The 18,596-nt window shown below is 40.5% G+C and overlaps 2 protein-coding genes across 2 annotated transcripts; one reads left to right on the forward strand and one right to left on the reverse strand.

Moving 5' to 3' along the window:
- Positions 1-327: 327 nt before the first annotated feature.
- LOC149014561 (cinnamoyl-CoA reductase 1-like) lies at positions 328-12,917 on the forward strand. Its single transcript, XM_089156354.1, has 6 exons — positions 328-744; positions 4,128-4,297; positions 4,816-5,001; positions 10,599-10,761; positions 11,476-11,665; positions 12,033-12,917. Exons 1-6 carry the CDS (start codon positions 630-632, stop codon positions 12,163-12,165), a joined length of 957 nt encoding a protein of 318 aa, XP_089012480.1. The 5' UTR covers positions 328-629; the 3' UTR covers positions 12,166-12,917.
- A 2,518-nt stretch (positions 12,918-15,435) lies between these two features.
- On the reverse strand, positions 15,436-17,329 carry LOC149014562 (exopolygalacturonase-like). Its single transcript, XM_089155280.1, has 7 exons — positions 17,320-17,329; positions 16,980-17,050; positions 16,744-16,884; positions 16,479-16,655; positions 16,097-16,386; positions 15,779-16,007; positions 15,436-15,672 (listed from the first exon to the last, which is right to left on the reverse strand). Exons 1-7 carry the CDS (start codon positions 17,327-17,329, stop codon positions 15,436-15,438), a joined length of 1,155 nt encoding a protein of 384 aa, XP_089011406.1.
- Positions 17,330-18,596: the final 1,267 nt, after the last annotated feature.

Raw genomic sequence — 18,596 nt, forward strand, 5'->3', positions numbered from 1 at the left:
TTCACTATACATTTGGAAATTCTATAAAAAATTATGAATCAAACACCTTTTTTATTATTATTATTATTATTTTTTAAATTTTTTTATTTTGTCTATTTTTTTAAATATGCATCAAACTTGAGACTAAAAATTTCATGAAAAGTAAAACAACAAAGGAAAATGCTAAAAGTGAAAAATTATCTCGAATTAGAGGCATGATGCAAGCCCTCATTTGATAATAAAAAATCATCAAATGAGGGATCTTTCCTGTCTATTTCGCTTCTGTTTGCTGATGGGCATGGCTCCATGCTTGCAATTTTAATCTGCAGATTTTACCCAATTGTCAGATCTTAGCTGAGTTCTTGCTTTGTTTTTTTTCTTTTCTTTTCTGGTTAAAAAGATATTCATTAAGTATCCACATATACATGGTTCTTGCTTTCTTGGTGATGGACCTCGGAGATGGGAAGAACGAGAGCAATAGATAAACACTCCAGTCGCTTTCTTACGCAGAAGTCAGCTTTTATCAGATAGCCATTTGGCATGCTTTCTTTCTGAAAGCATTTTCAGATTAGATAATACAAATACAACAGGGATGCTGGTGTCGAAGGGAAAGGAGTTGGGTTCTGTAAATTTTTGCAGGTTAATCGTCAATGGCAGAGAGGGGAAGAGTTTGTGTGACTGGTGCAGGTGGCTACGTGGCATCGTGGCTTGTGAAGCTTCTTCTTTCTAAGGGCTACAGAGTCCATGGAACGGTTAGAGAACCAGGTAAGTCCATTGGGTACTAGATTTCAAGGCACTCCATTTCTTTACTCTTTATTGTTTCGTTTCTTTATTTGATTGATTTGATCAAATAATAATGAGTTTTTTTGGTTGTGCTTCATTCTTAAAATGGGGGTTGACACATGAGTTATATGCCTTAATTCCTTTAGGTTCTTCACCCAGGTCAATTTTTTGTAACTTAAAAGTTGTTAGAAGAAATAAAAGAGTAAAACCCTTCATCGTCCAACCTGTAGATTCTCAGAGGCGTTAATTTTTGTGTGACTAGTCCTTAATCTACAGGTTTGGTTTTTGTGCTGATCACGTAAATTTTGACTGATATTTCTTGGATGCAATTGATAATGAATTCATGGAATAGACTGATGAGTTCATGGACACGTTTGGAATTGGTTTCTGTAGAGATCTGCATGCTATCCCTGTGTTATTCAACAACAGCCAGAGAGTGGAAAATAAAACCTTCAGTAATTCTTTAATCGATTTTCCAGAACTAAATCATGTCCCTACTTCTTAGATCACTTGGTGGCAACTTTGGGATGACAAACTGGTTTATTTGGGGGTTGTACGGTAAAGTTTCTGTTTTGTTTCCCTTTTCTAAGGTAAGAAATAGTTGTTGCTGTTTCTATTTATTTTCATTGTGTCTCACTGTTTCTGGGTGCTGAATCACGAATGGTTGCACGGAAAAATAAAACATTTCTGTAACAAAAAAATGGGATGAAACAAGGAAGAAACTTTGAGTTTTTAGGATTTCAAAATAGGAGATTATGTTTTGATGTGAAGAAGACAAAAATACCCCTCTGCTGATTCAAGAGAAGCGTTCTTTTTTTTTTTCTTTTTTTGGGGTGAAGTTTTTTCTAAGGGGTGAAGCCAGTTTGTTTCAAAAGTTAAAAAGCATAAGAAACAGCAGACACATGGCACATCCTCTGTAATTGCATCAGTTTTGTACAATTCCCCAAAAGATTGTGCAATGTGGCATTTAAGAACCACGGACCCAACCAGAACCAGAGTTTCAATAAAATTCAAATGATGGGTGGGTTTAAGTACAATTCAAATTTAGTTTAAATTGGATAACCATTAGATAATTTAAATGCCACATGGCACAATCCTATGAGGGAATTGTAGGGAATTGCAGAGAAAGGAATTACAGAGGATGTGAATCCGATTACACATACATGATTTGGGTTGTTTCTGTTCCGAAAAGGGAAAAAAAACAAGAAACAAGAAACAAGGACCAGAAACATACAGCTTCTTCCTTTACGGGTTCTGATTTAAGGAATGTAGGGACAATGGCAGGATTAGTAGCACAGTAAACAGTACATACTCTTTCTTTCCCTAACATGAAGTCCAACAAAACAGCTAGTAACTGTGAATTGTATAGGGAAAAGTTCTCTTGGATGACTGTCTTGATGGGGTTATCTTTGCCAACTGGAGGTGATGTGGTCATCAAGGCTGTTAACTAGTTGAGAAATGCCTTTTGGGACCAAGTGTCACATTGAGCTTACTTAAAATGTTGTGGTGCCTTTGTTACTCAAAGATTAATTTTTTTTTCTCAGAAAATACACACATTCAGACAAGAAAAAGACACACACCTAGTTTTTTTTTTGCTTTTGTGAAATCCTTTTGAATTGAAATTTGACATGATTGGCTCCACCTTAGCAGCCTCATGGCAAATAGGGTCCTATCATACTTATCTTGTTAAGCTCTTTTTTCTAATCAATTTAAATAGTAGATAAAGGGAATGTGCTGTTTTTCTTGGAAACATTAGGTATTGTCAAACAAGTGTTTTGTTGGTGGCTCCATCTGAGGTGTTTGTAATGCCAAAACTCAGACCTGTGCACCATCTTTGTGGATCCTGAACTCTCAACTCACCACTCTGTTTCTTGAATTTCAGCCATAAAGTGATATGATTTGGCAGACCCAGACAGTTCTTAGGGCAGGGATGGACACCGAAATGTATAGTTTTATGGTTCACCATGGCTCTAGGGCAAATCATGTTTTAACATGGCTCTTTATTCTTCCATTTTTCCAGTTACAAAGGGCTTTTGGTTTAAATTTTAAGCGAATTCAAGCTTAAGTGTCCTTTAATAAGAGTTTAATTGGGTTTGTAGACTATGCTGCCAGATGGGAGAATCCTTGTAGATTTTGGTAGTTCATTGTTAGAACTGAGTTGAGGATAATTTCAAAAGATTTGTGCATGGTATGGGCACCATCCACAACTAGCTTAACAAGAAGGCAACTGTAAAATTTTGGCTTTTCCATCACAAGAGCCTTTTTTTCCTGGGTCTCAAAGGAATCTTATTGCACAAGTCATGTATGATCCTTTGGATAAACAGTTGTGGACAGGTTTCATATCTTGATCCCTATTCTTTCTTTCAGTTTCTTTCCAATTGACACCAAATTGTTGATAATTTTGAGGGGAAAAATTTATCATGTTAATCAATTAACTTCATTGGATTAAGCAAACTTTGGTTTGAAACGATGTGGTTACACTAATTCTCCTTGAAAGGTCTTAATGGAATAAGCCAGTATCTTAGATTGAAATACTTTGTGTGAAGAGATGAACTTATATGGATGTTTAAGTATAATCTGTGTGTTCTGATTTGCTACCTGATTTGTAGGTGGAATGTAACAAATATAGGGGCGATAAAACTGTTCACAGTTCTGCTGAAACTGAGAGCAAGTCTGATAGCAGACCTAATAAATTTCCACATGAGTTTAACATGGACAAAGATGTCACTCATATACTTAATAAATTAAGTTCCAGATAGAGAAGACAAATCTATTAATAGAGTTAGAGGTGGACTAGAACTTAGTTGACCTCCAAAGATGACTACCAAGTGTTCAAAGGTTATCTTGGCCATATAAGTTGTAGAATGAAGAATAAAAATGAAAAGCTGGGACACTCAAAAGATGATCACATGGGGCAAATGGGATGCAAGAGAGAATATGTTCCTGCAAAATTCATCTTGGTCAACTACCAGCTCAGATCACACCCTGATAATTGGGTCATCTAGATATTGGATTCATGAATGTAAAATAGAGTCTAGGATCATGTGATCCACAGTTGTTCCAGAAATGTCGTTGAGAGTATTTAGTGGACGGCATCCCCACACCTGAAGCTTTGTAGTTTCACATGATAGTCGTTTTCTTCAGTTCCAGACAGGTACAAGGGGTTAGAATGTAACCTATGCGTTATAGATTCACAAATCCCACAGAATGAAGGGGTTTTTTATTTTTAAATTTATTTATTTATTAATTTTTTTTTTTTTAAATAAAGATAATTTGTTCACTGAAGGCATCCAGCATAAATTCTTAGCAGAGACCCTGCTAAAATGTCTGAAATTTCCAGTAAGATAGTCTGAAAACTCTTGCAGGGGATGTGAAGTATGCTCATTTGATGAAACTAGATAATGCCTTGGAGAACTTGCAGCTCGTCAAGGCAGATTTGCTAGACTACAGCTCTCTTCATGCAGCCATTGCAGGATGTGATGGAGTATTTCATGTTGCAAGCCCAGTCCCCCAAGGAGAAGTTCTGAATCCCGAGGTAAAGATACATCCTTGATGCTATATCAACATAATCATGTATGCCAGCTGGTCCAAATGTGTTCCATTGTATCTGTACTTGTGTTTGTCTCAAATACTTTGGAGCTAGCCTGATGCACCTGAGATAAGTACTAGTAGCAGCAGCTTAGTCCTTGAGGCATAAGACATGTGCTGCTTATATAGGATGTAACCTAAAGAAAAACAAATCTAATGCAACTATCATTATCTTATTATGCCATGACATTCTTTGGTTGACCAGAGAAAGGTAGCGTGAGGTGGTCCTTTGTTTTTGTGGACCATCTTCCAGGTTTCCTCATTTCTTAGGCCAATGATGATTTCTTCTCTGGCACATCAAATATCTGTTTCCCTCTTTCCTTCCTTGTGTTTTTAACAAGACACAGAATGAAAAGTGAATTAAAACTGATGTTGAGCAATTTTGATTTCCTACTAAAAAGGACTCGTCTGCATTAGATTTGCACATGCATTTTCTGTGTCATAACTTAGATAATTATTTTGTAGGCAGAACTTATTGAACCTGCTGTTACTGGTACTCTAAATGTAATCAAGGCATGTTCTGAAACAAAAGTGAAAAAAGTTGTGGTTGTGTCATCTGGAGCTGCTGTTGTCATGAATCCATCCTGGCCAAAGAATCAGGTTATGGATGAAACGTGCTGGTCTGACAAGGAATACTGCAGGCAAACCAAGGTAAGCTATTGAGAAATATATGACACATTCACTGTACTGGTGTTTTTAAAGAATAACTCAGATCAGTCGGAGCAAGTGAAATGCTTGGATGTCTCCATCATTTTTGATCTGCAATTCCTGAAACTCTCCCTATCTGTGCTGTATGTTTTTATTATCGCAGGTATGTTAATGGCAGAAACAACCACGATTACTATCCTACCCACAACAGGACTTGTGCTCTTGGCCAACAAGCTACCATCACTACTTAAAACTCCCAATCTAGGGTTTGGAATAGCCCCAAATTCTGCCCAGTTTATTGTAGTCATAAGTATGTCAAACCCTCAAACATACATCAAACCCAGATCTCCGATCAACAGTTACATGAGGATTAGCAACTAAAGAGCACATAGAGAATAACAGCATCTAACAAATTACAAGACATAAATCCACCATACTCCAATTGAGCTCTCCTTCATGGCATTGATGAAACCTCCGGATTGACGGTCAAATCTGAAGGTTAGATGTTGCTGGATAGCTAAACAGAGAACAGAATAAAACAGAATAAACGAATAACCAAGGTACCACAGATCTGAATCAATTACTGAAGGTCTCACAATTTCGACCACTGTTCAGCCGCATTGATCTGGTGATTAATGCCAGCTGAACAGCAAGGTAGTAGTGTTAGATTGAAATATATAAAGAAGAAAGTTTCCCAAACAGTAGGCAAGATGGGATCTATCAAATACAAGAAGAATTCGGTTTCTCATTCCAAAACCAGCCAATCCTCATTGCTGGTCTGGCTTCAAACCAGATTCAAAACTGACTCCTACTGTCTCACACAGATGCAGCAACATATTTAATAATGGAAACCATCATTACCTCCTTTAAGCCCTTCTTTCTTGTTAATTAAAAAAGTCACTGTTACAGACATAGAAACTATTATGTTGTTATAAGTTCTAATGGCAACAGTTAAAAATAGAAAGAAAATAGTAAGATCCTGCTTAAAAGTCCTATGCAAGACACATAGTAAGCATAAAACATTAGTGGACTGCTGGGCTTGAAGGTTGACTCTATCTTTTAAAGTTGGCTGCATGACACAGCCCAATTTATCATAGGCCCAATGGTATAATATTCATGGGCCACACATGGGCTAGCCCAACTTAGAAATAACACTAATGGGCTACACTTAGCCCACATTCTAGAAGGGAGGGAGATTCTAGAGGAATCTACATCTATAAAGTATCTTGTCTCTAGAAATATCCCTAGAAATATCTAGACCCACTAGAATATTCCTAACCATTAGATTCTAGACACTTGTACAAATCACAACCATTCATTGTATCCTACCTCACCTATAAATAGGGAGGGACTCATTTGTACAAAGCATCAAACAAGTGAGCAATACAAGTTCTCTCAAGGTTCTCTTTGAGCTCTAAGCTTTCTTCTACTCTCTCTAGCTGGGTTTTAGGCTGACTTAGTGCAAGAAAGTGCTAAGTGCCGGCACGGTGGCTAGTCAATAACAAGGCCGTGACATTTGTGGTATCGAGCTTCGGTTGGGTGGCAGCGTGGGGAAAACACGATGACGAGCGAGTCCGAGACGTTCAATGGTGCACAAAAGGAGCTAAACCGTGGGAGGGAGACCCACACCACCAAGGATAGGCGCAAGGGCAAGGAGAAGTCCGTTGAAGTTGGTGCTACTATGGAGCCACGTCTAACACGGGTAGAGTTGGCGATGGCCGAGGCAAGGGAACGCCTCGACGTTGGGGAGCAAAGGACCGAGGAGCTCGATGGCCGGATGGACGAGCTCAAGGAGTTCCTATTGGGTGCTCTCAACACCATGGAGCACAAACAACAACAACAGCTGATGCTCTTCAAACCCAAGTGGTGGAAAGGATCGCCGTGGTGGAAGCTCGTGTGCACGAGTGAGTAGAGAAGTAGCAACGGCAAGAGAACCACGATTGGAGGGAATGTGTGGCGTGAGGCACCAAGGGTGGAAGTGCCAAAGCCTAAGGCATTCGAGGGAATAAGAGATGCTCGGGAGGTTGACAACTTCCTATGGCACATGGAGCGGTATTTCGAGGCTACGCGATGGAGGACGAGTCTACCAAGATCAAGACCGTGCAACTCTACCTCACCGAAACCGCAGCTCTATGGTGGAGACGAGGTACAACGACATGCAAAGAGGTCGTGCACCATGACACATGGGAAGACTTCAAGAAAGAGCTTAAGAAACAATTTTATCCGGAGAATGCTGCATTCTTGGCCCGAAAGAACATCAAGAGGCTAAAGCACACGGGGTCGATTCGAGACTACGTGAAGGAGTTCTCAACACTCATGTTGGAGGTCCAGTATGACCGAAGAGGAACTCTCTTCGACTTCATGGATGGGCTCCAAAATTGGGCCTCGCAAGAGCTACAACGCGAGGTGTACAAGATCTTGCTACGGCCATGCGGCGGCGGAGTCCTTAATAGAGTTTAGAAGGGACGAGTCAAGGCCAAGAAGAGCAATAATGGCAAAGGTGGGGGAGAGAAGGGGTCAAAGACCGACCACACAAGGGAAGGCACAAACAAGTCTCTTCGAACAAGGAGGGTGGCAAGCAAGAAAAGAAGAAGAAATCCAGCACAAAGACAAGTGCCCTGGATGGACCACACAGGGATTGCCCAAAACGGAAGGCCCAAGTGCACACTCGAAGATAATGGTGAAGAGGAGGCGCACAGGGATCAGCAGCGGCGGGCATCAAGGCCAAGGAAGACAAAGCCCCACATCAACAAAGGGGTGATGTACGAGAGGTGCGACAACGGCAAAATGGCAAGGGCCATGGTGAACGGGGGCAACACACAACTTGCCAAGGAGGAGGCAAAGCGTGGGGCTCAAAACGAGCAAGGAAAGAGGGAGCCAAGCAGCCAACCGAAGGCACGCCCATCGAGGGAGGCCAAGGAGTCGAGATGACAAGGGCGGAAAGGCACCGTGGACTTGCGGCGGACAATGGACGACGACTTGGTGCGGCATGGAACGACACGGGTCAAGGTCGACCCATGCCATTCTAAACAAGGTGTGCAATGGAGGAAGGAGCACCTGTATGGCCCAACGATACAAGGGACAAGGAGGGGCCGAGGCTCCGGCCGCAACCGAAGAAGGGAGCCGAAGAGGGGCAAGTCACACAGGCAGCACCTGGAAGACAAGGAGGATGTCCCCAAGGCAGCCGACCGAAGGAGGTCAAGAGAACTCAGAGGAGTTCAAGGACGGATGCCCCCGAGTGCCCAAAAGCCACAACCAAGGCAGAAAGGTTGGATGTGGCTAAGTCCACAGACAAAGCCACGAAGAAGATGAAGAAGTGGGCCGACATAGATAGACGACCGCAAACGCAATAGGGGACATGGTCATGGTGAAGTACTACCCCAACAATCAAGTCCGCGAAAGGTGCACAAAGGACGGCCGCGGAGAAGGGCCGTCAAAACGTGAAGAAAGTGGGTAAGGTCCACCAACAGACCTCCCACCAAAGCAAGATCCATCCGCCCAGCAAGATGTGAAGCCACCAAGGAGATGCGGAGGATCCAGTCGTGGGACCACAAGGGCACCACAAGCAAACAACACAGACAAGGAGGCGAACAAAAGCGGACGAGAAGCCAAACGGGGGGCCTCAGCAGAGTAAGGAAGTGGAAGGGATTGCCCGAGAGCGAAGCAAGGGGAACAGAAAACGAGGGCAGCCAAGAAAAAAGGAGGTCCACGATGAAAACACGACGAGGACGCGACGGAATAGGTGGGGGAGAAGACAAGCAAACAAGGCCCAAGGAAATACAGGGACACAGCAGCCCAACAGAAAAAACAATGGGCACACAGCCACACAGAAGGGAGGGAGATCTAGAGAATCACATCTATAAAGATCCCAAAAATCCCAAAATATCTAACCCACAAATATCTAACCATTAGATCAGACACTTGACAAACACAACCATTATTACCACCCACCATAAATAGGAGGGACCATTGACAAAGCACAAACAAGGAGCAAAAAGTCCAAGGTTCTCTGAGCTTAGTTTTTTTAGTGGGTTTTAGGCTGACTTAGTGCAAGAAAGTGCTAAGTGCCGGCACGGTTGGCTTAGTCAATAACTAAGGCCGTGACATGCAGCTATCTATGTCTTCTTCCTATGAATGTACCATTGCTTGAACCTGGATCTACATCAATTCTCCCTGAATTGAAAGCATTCATCTGACAAGAAATGTGTGATTTTTACCACATTTCTATGTCATTGTATTGGTCATCGACGTCTTTATTTTCATTCACCATAGGTGTGGAGAACTGTGGCATCTATAGGGGCATGTTCAGTGTCACCCTCATCTGAATGGTGTCCCAAATAAAGTGTTAGATCAGCCACATAGACACTTCTATGATGGTTGTATCTGGTGGCAGCTCAAGCAAGTATGCAGTAGAACCAACAACAACAATAACAAGAAGCATTGTCCCAACTAAATGGGGTCAACTACTTGGGTTCTTGCCTTCCAATCAGCTTTGTTTGAGGCCATGCTATCTATAAGGCCTAAACTATGCGTGTCCTTTCTCACCACTTCTCTTAAGGTTATCTTAGGTTTGTCCCTAGCTCTTCTAGTTCCTTCAATATGGATTATATCACTTCTCCATACAGGAGCATTTACAGGCCTTTGTTGAATATAGTCATGCCACCAAGCGACTGTCTTGTAGTTTATCACTTATGGGAACTACTCCCAGACCAACTCTAATATGATCATTATTCTTTATCTTATCCTTTTTGGTTTTGCCACACATCCATCTTAGAATCCTTATTTCTGCTACACTGAGTTTATCTATACGATTCTTTTTAACAGCCTAACACTCTAGACCATACATCATAGCTGGTACCTTTTAAATACTCTTTTTCTTGGGGTGCAAGTTATTAGTGCTTGGATGTGAACCTTTGAGGAGCAATTCAAACTAGCAGCATGTTGCATGGTTGAAATTCAACACTTTGATGAAGATGGTGAATGGACACCTCAGACTTCTCATTACTAAGGTTTGTTCAACTGTATGCACCTTGGTAACATGCTGTAAAAACTTGTCCTCCATTGCTGACCCTTGCATGAGATGGGACAAGAAATAAAAGTCTTTTAGGCTGTAAACTGACTATTATATCAAAGGTGCTTTCATTAATTCAATTAGCCAAACTTTTATCTGCAAAGCCTGCAATGTCAATAATAGATGATTAAGTCTTCTTATATCTTTAACAAGACATTATGAAAGACTAGCTAAGCTGTATTTCACTACTTCAGTCTCATCATCCTTGTGTAAAAAGAGAGACATAATTTTGTATTTGCCTGCAACTTCAATGTCTTCTGAAAATAGTTCATAAATATCTTGTCAGTCCCTTAAGTTGTGCTTCCACGTTCTAATAAAATGGAATAAATGTTTTGTATTTGTTTCACCTGATACTATCATCTTGATTAGAAATTCCTTTTTTTATTTTGTTTTATTTTATTATTATTAAATTTTTTTTAAACTTCTGATTTATTCTCCTTGTTAATGTTAAATATTTTGGGATTGTTTCTGCATAGGAAGGTTTTCTGTTCTCCATAGACCTTAATCTATCTTTTCATGTTGGTGCCAGAATTACTATTGTCTTTCCAAAACTGTAGCAGAAAGCGAGGCTTATGAATATGCAAAGCAAAGTGGGCTCAATGTAGTAACGGTTTGCCCAACTGTGGTTTTTGGGCCAATGCTACAGTCTACACTAAATTCGAGTAGTTGGGCTTTTGTCAGGATTTTAAAAGGTCTACTTTTTTATAGCATAATTATGTCTTTTCTTTGCATATTTAGTATGCACGTGTCTTTTAACTTATACATTCATGTACTTGCATAAATAGATTGTAGGTTGGGACTAGTAAAATTGACAAGCATCAGGCTTCTAGATGTGTTGTCTTCAGAGATCTGAACTGATCTTAGAATTGTATAGTAGTTTACACTCCATGAATCAATTCCTTTGGTTTGCTAGACTTAAAGCTCGAGTTTGCAATGAAGATTGGGGTTGACTAATTTGTTTTCCCTTTTGCAGTAGAATGAAGATTTTACTGCTCTTCCTCTGAAAAAAATAAAAATAAATATGTAATGGTAAAATCCATGATTCGAGTGTTGAGGTTTGCCTTGAAGTTGGGGTGACTAGTTTTCGGGCTTCTGATCGAATTTGTTTTCCCTTTTCCAGTAGAATGTAAGATTTATATACCGATGTGTGGCTATTCAGCTGCTAATTTATTCTTTTTAATTTTTTATGATCAAGGTACAAAAGTGCATGTATATATGAAGCATGCCTAAGACTTCATAAAACTCTGCTTTTATGTAGAGAGGAATCTACCTATGAGAAACTTTCCTTCAACATTGTTAGAATCATTTGCCTGTTAAGCTAACTGACCCTAGGTCTTCTTTTCCTTTTTTACCTTCTTGGAAATGGATCTTTATTTTGAGTTGATGTTTCCAACATGACTAAACAGATGGATCGGAGTCTGTGGAAAACAGATCCCGGAGCATTGTAGATGTCCGCGATGTAGCTGAAGCATTGTTGCTGGTATACGAGAAGGATGAAGCAGAAGGGAGGTACATTTGTACAGCACACAAGATCTCAGCAAAGGACCTGGTTGACAAGCTGAGGAGCTTATACCCCAACTATAGCTATCCAAAAATGTAAGTCTGCTTTCATGTAGTAAAAGAAGTACCAGAGGGGCCATTAGACCCTTGTGCAATCTTGGTTCACCTTCCCATCTTTATACTTAATGCATTTCAATATATGAACCTTGGCTTGGCTGGGCCTAGATGAACACAATCCACCACAGCTGGTTTAGCTCTTACGTGTATTGGGTTAGACTTATTAGATCTGGATCAAGTATGTGGGTATCCAGTTATTCCATACCTGGTCCAGGTTGCAGCTCTTGCAATTTTTCGCCTACTTTCATCGAGTGTTGGGAATCTCCTTCACATTATTACCTGAGTAGTGAACTTTGGCTTTTATATTTCTACCCTGACAAAATATTCTGTTAATATGATTTGGCAGTTTTACTGAGGTAGATGAAGCTGCTAAGCTGAGTTCAGAGAAATTGCAGCAGTTGGGGTTGAAATACAGGTCATTAGAAGAGACTCTTGTTGATGCTGTCGAAAGCTACCAGGAGTCTGGTCTCTTGGATTAACCAAATGCATTTACTTTTCATTGATTGGTGATAAAAGTTTTAACTCATTTGACATGGAATTGATCATGGGATCCATAATGTAGTGGATTTCACTCGCAACATAATGGATTCCATATGACATGCTTCTGGAGTGCCTCAGAAATCTCTATACAAAGACAGTATCTGGGTTCACTTTATTTTTCATCTGTTAAATCATAAATGGAAAACTAGTCATTGTTTCACAGCAAAGAGCATTGCCTCATCTTGGCCATGCTCTCTTTTTGGATGGTGCATTTGTTATGTATATCGTGATTTGCCATGATTTAATATTTGTCAAGTGATTATCGTTTCCTTTTGTTGTATTTGTCTATTGCTTCATTTGCTACAATATGGAATCTTGTAGAATATTATGGAAAATAATAAAACCTATTTTGAAATTTGAACCCAAAACGGTATGAAATTATTTTGAATGAACACATACGACAGAAGCCAACAGGAACATGGCTACAACCTGGATTGTAGTCTTTTTCCAGTGATGGATTATTGAGGATGAAAAGTTTTTCTCTGCTTTGATTTTTTTTTAACTTCCTTTTGATTCTTCCCTTAAAATTCCATTTCTTTTCTCTCATCATTTCTTTGTGGAAAAATACTTAAAACTATTGAAACGTGAGGCCAAGTATGAGCTGAAGTCAAAGCTTTGTTGAAGAAACATTATTTTATGTTGGGCATATTACATATAGACTTCTCTGTATTTGTAATTAATTACATCCATTATCTCTTGTAAATGCTTTCAATTCTTAATGGTAGGAAAACATTGTAATTGATTTTTTTTTTTTTGAAACAAATAGATGTAATTGATTACAAACACAGAAAGCTTGTATGTAATTTGCCCTCATGGTGATGAAGTTGGTATTTTAAGTTAATTTTCACTTAATTCCTGAGAATCGAGACAGTTATGAGGTTCAAACGGCCATCTTGAAACTTGAAGGCGAGGTTTGAGAGATGCGGTCAGAGTCATAGTGAAGAACAAAATTCAAATCATAAAATGCCCAGATTTGGAAGTAACTGATTATGGTTCCACAGAACAACCAGCAAAACGAAGCCTCTTCTTCAGCAGCTCCTGCTTCGAAGATCCCTGCAGCCAACGATGATATTCTCGTCATCAAGATCTTGCTTTATCGCGAATACATCAACTGATCAACAGCCAAGTATTCCGGTTCTTAACCAACACTACCCTCGAAGGCGTCCTCCTTCATTAGGTATCCATCTCTTCTTCTTTTTCTTTTTCTCATTCTTACCTGTGTTTTTAAGCTCTTATTGCTTAAATGATTCATGCAGGACCAACTTTTTACGCTGGAGAGTAACGTGGAAGAGATGATCGATCAGGCTAAAGATAAAATCACACATCATGTCCAATTAGCTGGGCAGAAGACAGTGATGAGCGATTCCTCGGAGATGGCACTGACCTTGGCCTTGATTTTTAGCTGGGAGGAGCACGAGTACTCAACCGAGTTGGCCAAGTCCATTCTGAAGCAATTAACTGATATGCTGAATGACTCAGAAGCTTTGAAGGAATCGTTTGATGTACAGAGGAGGCTTGTGAAGGCCATGCTGGACTTGTCCCGTACAATTGGCAAATTCAACGAGTTGCAAATACGATGTCGTCAGTATTTTCACCTGGATTCTCAACCTCCGTTGATAATATCAGCAATGGTCTCCGAACAGATCCAAATGGCTGTTCTTTGGATCATCAGGAGTGTCATTGCATGCTTGCAGGAAATGAAAAGCCTCGTTGATTTCGGTCCCAAGTAAGCTTTAATTTTGTATAGCAGCAAATATACCTTCTTCGTTTTTATTTTTTTCCTCCTTTTCGATGATTTTCATTTTACTCAGAGGTAGCAAGAATGTCCTCTTTTAACCGATTTGTTCTGCCTTTGTTTCCCTAACCAAGATGCAGCAATAATGGAGGCTGCAAGCCGGGCGAGGGGCCAGGCCCCCGGATACAGAACAACAAGTCAGGTAAAAGTAACACTATGTTGCCCACCGAAAAACGGCAGAAGAGCGACGAACATACCCGATTGGAATATGAACCGGACCAACATATTAGGGGACCGAGACCGGGAGACGGGGGAAGAGGGGGCGCCACCCAAACCAAAGAGTCTAAAGATATGTACTATGTTCGCCCCACACGAGAGAGATTAGAGTCTGTAAGCCCAGCGATGGTTGTAAGATCTAGTCCAACAAGGAGAAAACCATTCCGCGGGACGAGATACAGGGGGAACCAGTAAACCAAGTTTCAGCCCGATTGCTATTTCGCGATGTTGTCTAACAAACCCAAAAGACGGGCCTCCCACCCAAACAAACCTGGGCCCGGAACAAACCAACCAAGGACAAGAAGAGGACAAAACCCGATCAAGAAAACCAGACTAATACCAAAAACGAAGAACAAACAAGGATGAAAAGGCCCCGCCGCACCAGAGAGGGAAAAAATATTTGTCTTTTGTAGATTTGGCCAATAAGAAACCCTACCAAAAAAGTAAAGATAAATAAGCGAGAAGTGTGATTTTATGTTTAGGAGTTTTTCCTCGTTTTTTTGTGTTAAAAAAAATTTCCCATAACCTTTAAAGATGCTAGCATGTTGGGCCCTTAGCGTAAGACATTACGTGAATGGGCCCAACTAGCACCTACATATTAACCATATCAAATTTCAAACGCTGAAGGACCAAAATGCCATCTATTATTTAATACATGGTATACATATATTAATATAATTACCTACCCAATAATCTCTTTTAAAAATCATATATTAACACAATGTATTAAATAACCTAAGGGGCATTTTGGTCCCGTCAAGTTTGAAATTTAAATATACTTAATAACGACAAATACTGTTAGTCTGATTGGGACCCACACATAATATATTACATTAAGGGGACCTAACATTAGTAAAGAAATAAACGAAATCCAAAAGGACACAAAGGTATTTTCATCATAAAATTTATTGAATTAACTTTTAACCAACTGAGTGTTCTTAGTTGGTTATACATAGGGAAATTGGGGGATGGAGATATTACATATGCCGCAGGCATGGTTGATCCCACGACCTCTCACTTTCGAGAGAAGTAAGGTTCCTGGCCATCCTACTAACCGTCCATTGGCTAAGGGGGGCATAGATTAAAATTATGGTAAAAAGAATCCTTGAATCGGTATATTCCACCTGGCAAGACCTTAGATTTCAGTGGGCCCCCCGGGGGAGATATTCACCCTCTGGAGAGGAGCCGAACCCTATGTTTACAGGGTGGATTTACATGCTGGAGGAATGCGGGTTCCAATATATTTGGCATTGACATGCTGACACGATGACGTAGTTGCGGTTCCTCCTGTTGCAGGTTCCAAGTGAATATCTTCAAGATTCACATTCTTACATGGCACCCCTTGGCTACACTCCAATGTCACCGCCACTGGAGAAGCTGAAGTTCCTGTAATGTGCCTGAAGGACACGTCACTCAACGCAACTTTTGATGGTGCCTGCAATATTAATCCATTTGTCATGTTCCAAAGTGTTTGTTAAAACGCCTCAACGAAGCAAAAAAGTTGCAGCAATGATCAAATTTGGTGGTTTCTAGCTACTAACCTTTTCATCACATTTGGCGTAAGGACAATATGTCTGGTCGATGATGATTGGATTAGTAACACTTTTCATTTCAATGTGTTCAAAGGTCATGTTAGAAGCCGCACTGGCGTCAGGTGAGTTTTGCCATGTCTTGATCCTAATTCCATTCGTTGTTCCACTTAATTTACAATTTTCAACAGTAAGCCCTCTCACATCACCTTCCTTCGGGTATTTTCCCAAGCTTCCAACACTACAAGAAGCAATCATATCAACAAAATTCGTGAATGAATTTGAGGTTTTGTAGCAGGATTTAAGATCAAGATCGATTCATGCACCAACCTGATGCCGTGACCAGGTCCGCAGGTGATACCATTGATGTGGACATTGGAATTGGCTTGTCCGATGGAGATGCAATCATCGCCGGTACCAATTACAGAATTAGAGATGCTAACACCATTGCTTCGTTCTATGTGGATTCCATCTGTGTTAGGGCTGTCTCCTGGTGCAGTGATTGTGATATCACTCCCTTGGAAGTCTGTGCAGCTGAGCAAAGCAATGTGGAAGAACTTGCTATTTAAAGACTTTATCCCCTTCACTACTGTTTTGGTCATGCTAACAAACTTCACACTCTGCAACAAAAAAAGTTACCTTTGTTAATGAAACCCTAACGATAGATTACACAAAACCAGCAAGTAAAATAGTTGAATCCATATCCACTTACTGTTGGAAGAACTTTACAATTGGTGAGACTTTTAGGGCATTTATTGGCAGGCCATGATACAGCGCCTTGGCCATCAAAAGTCCCACCTCCGGTCAACGTCAATCCGGTCACCCATCCAAACTCGACCCAATCATCCGAATCATACTTGCCCAAATCCGTGATTGCCTTCAAGTCACCCTATACAGATAATCGAAAACCTCATGTTAGGGGACAATCCAATATGTTTTGAGAAGAAAGAAATGGTTTTTTTGCTATAGAAATACACCTGCATTTGGACAGTAAGGGAACCAGTGTTTTTGCAGGGCCCCTTGAATTTAAGGGGACCAACTAAGAAGCTTCCTTTTGGTATGGAAAGTGTCGCTGAACCTGAAGATTGACATGCTTCTTTCCAAGCCGCCATGAAAGCCTGCAAAATTTAGGGTTCATAATCTCTCTTTGCAAACCATAAAAGAAAAAAATAATAATAATAAGAATGAGAATTAAGAATTGAGAATTGATTACGTTGGTATCGTCGCTTCGTCCATCTCCTTTAGCGCCATAACGCATAACGTCGAAAGTGCCGTCGGAGCCTCCTGGTGCAATTCTTTGTCTTTTTAGGGGTCGTTGCAAATCGCTTTTTCTCCAAGGATTCTTTCTCCATTAACGATCCAGGTAAAAGAAGTTAAGAAAAGCCGGAAGAGAATAGCACCTTGCATAATTCTTCCCTTTTTTATTTGGCTTTTTCTTTTTCTTTTTCCTGGATGGAATTTAATTTGTTTTCAGAATGATCTTTCCCATTTTCCTCTCAACAGGAGATTCGAATTTATATGAAATTCAACATTGTGATACTTGGGTTGGATACCAACGGCCATAACTAACTTCTTCCAAGAATATCTACTTTTTTCTGTAGCCACAATCGTCAGCTAAAATATCCACCAGAAATCGGGAATGAACTACCTATTATCCCTCTCTTCCTCCCTTCCTTCTACTTCTGCGGATGTAAGCACTCTACCTTGGTGACATCTTCACAAAGCGAATCAAATGCATAAATTTTTATTTTTAATATTAAAAAGAATCCTTAAATCGCTAAATCAAACAATATATATTTCCTGCATGATTATTGCATGCATCTTTTATGTTAACAACCTTCTAATGCATGGTTTTTGCTCCAATTAGTCGATTGGAAACTTTTGGTTATGTTCCATGCGATTTCTTTTGCATTGGTTTGATCTCTCGAAATCTCTTAGAGCAATGGTTTCAAACTGGAGGGTTCACCTCTTTAAAGACTGAGCTGGAAGAACAACTTCACTACTCTCAGTGCTCTCTCTCCTAAAAGGAAAAAAGAATGGAGAGAATTTCCATTATGCTCTTCTTCTTATTCATATCGACGAACGCCGCCGGCCCCCCCGGCCCGGGCCACGGGGGGGGGCGGCCGGGCGGCGGGGGGGGCGGGGCGGGGCGGGCGGGCCCCGGCGGGGCCAAAGGGGGGCGGGGGGCGGGGGGGGCGGCCGGGCGGGGGGGGGGGGTTAGGTTGATTATGGGTTATAAATACCGGTAAAATGTGAATAGTTAGGGATTATTTATATGAGTGCTAACGGTGTGCTTTGAGGGTGATTGGCAAAATTATAACCAATATATCATTATTTTATCAAGTAAATAACATTAGTTTTTGTTGAGTATGGCTCATGCTTCTCATTGTGTTGCCGACAGGCACGGGTCCCGCTACTCGGTGAGCGGGCGGAGGTGTGGAGGCAATGCCTCCATAGCCTGTAGAGGGTCCATGTTTTTGTGGGCCTCGAAGTTTTTTTTTAGTTTGGGCCTGGGTCCATGAATAGCTTGGCTTAGGGTTTCTAAGCTCCTATATATTTATTCTCGTCTAATAGAGCATTGTATGTAGTTGTTTTTATGAATAATATAGAGAAAAACCTAATGTATGATATAGACTCACATTGAGGTGAACCAGGGTAAAATCCATTTCTAAACCAAGGAATAAAAATTAACCAAATGTAATAAATGCAATAGACAAGGTCATCCAGGTTAAGGAATAGATCGAACCCAATAAGTCCATAGAATAAGGATTGTAACAACCACAACTACAAATAAGCACAAGAAATACGATATACGCTATCCTCCATCGTA

This window comes from Hakea prostrata, chromosome 5 (assembly GCF_041222555.1).
Source record: "Hakea prostrata isolate BN-2017 chromosome 5, UWA_Hpros_2, whole genome shotgun sequence".
In the NCBI taxonomy this organism is placed as follows: domain Eukaryota; kingdom Viridiplantae; phylum Streptophyta; class Magnoliopsida; order Proteales; family Proteaceae; genus Hakea; species Hakea prostrata.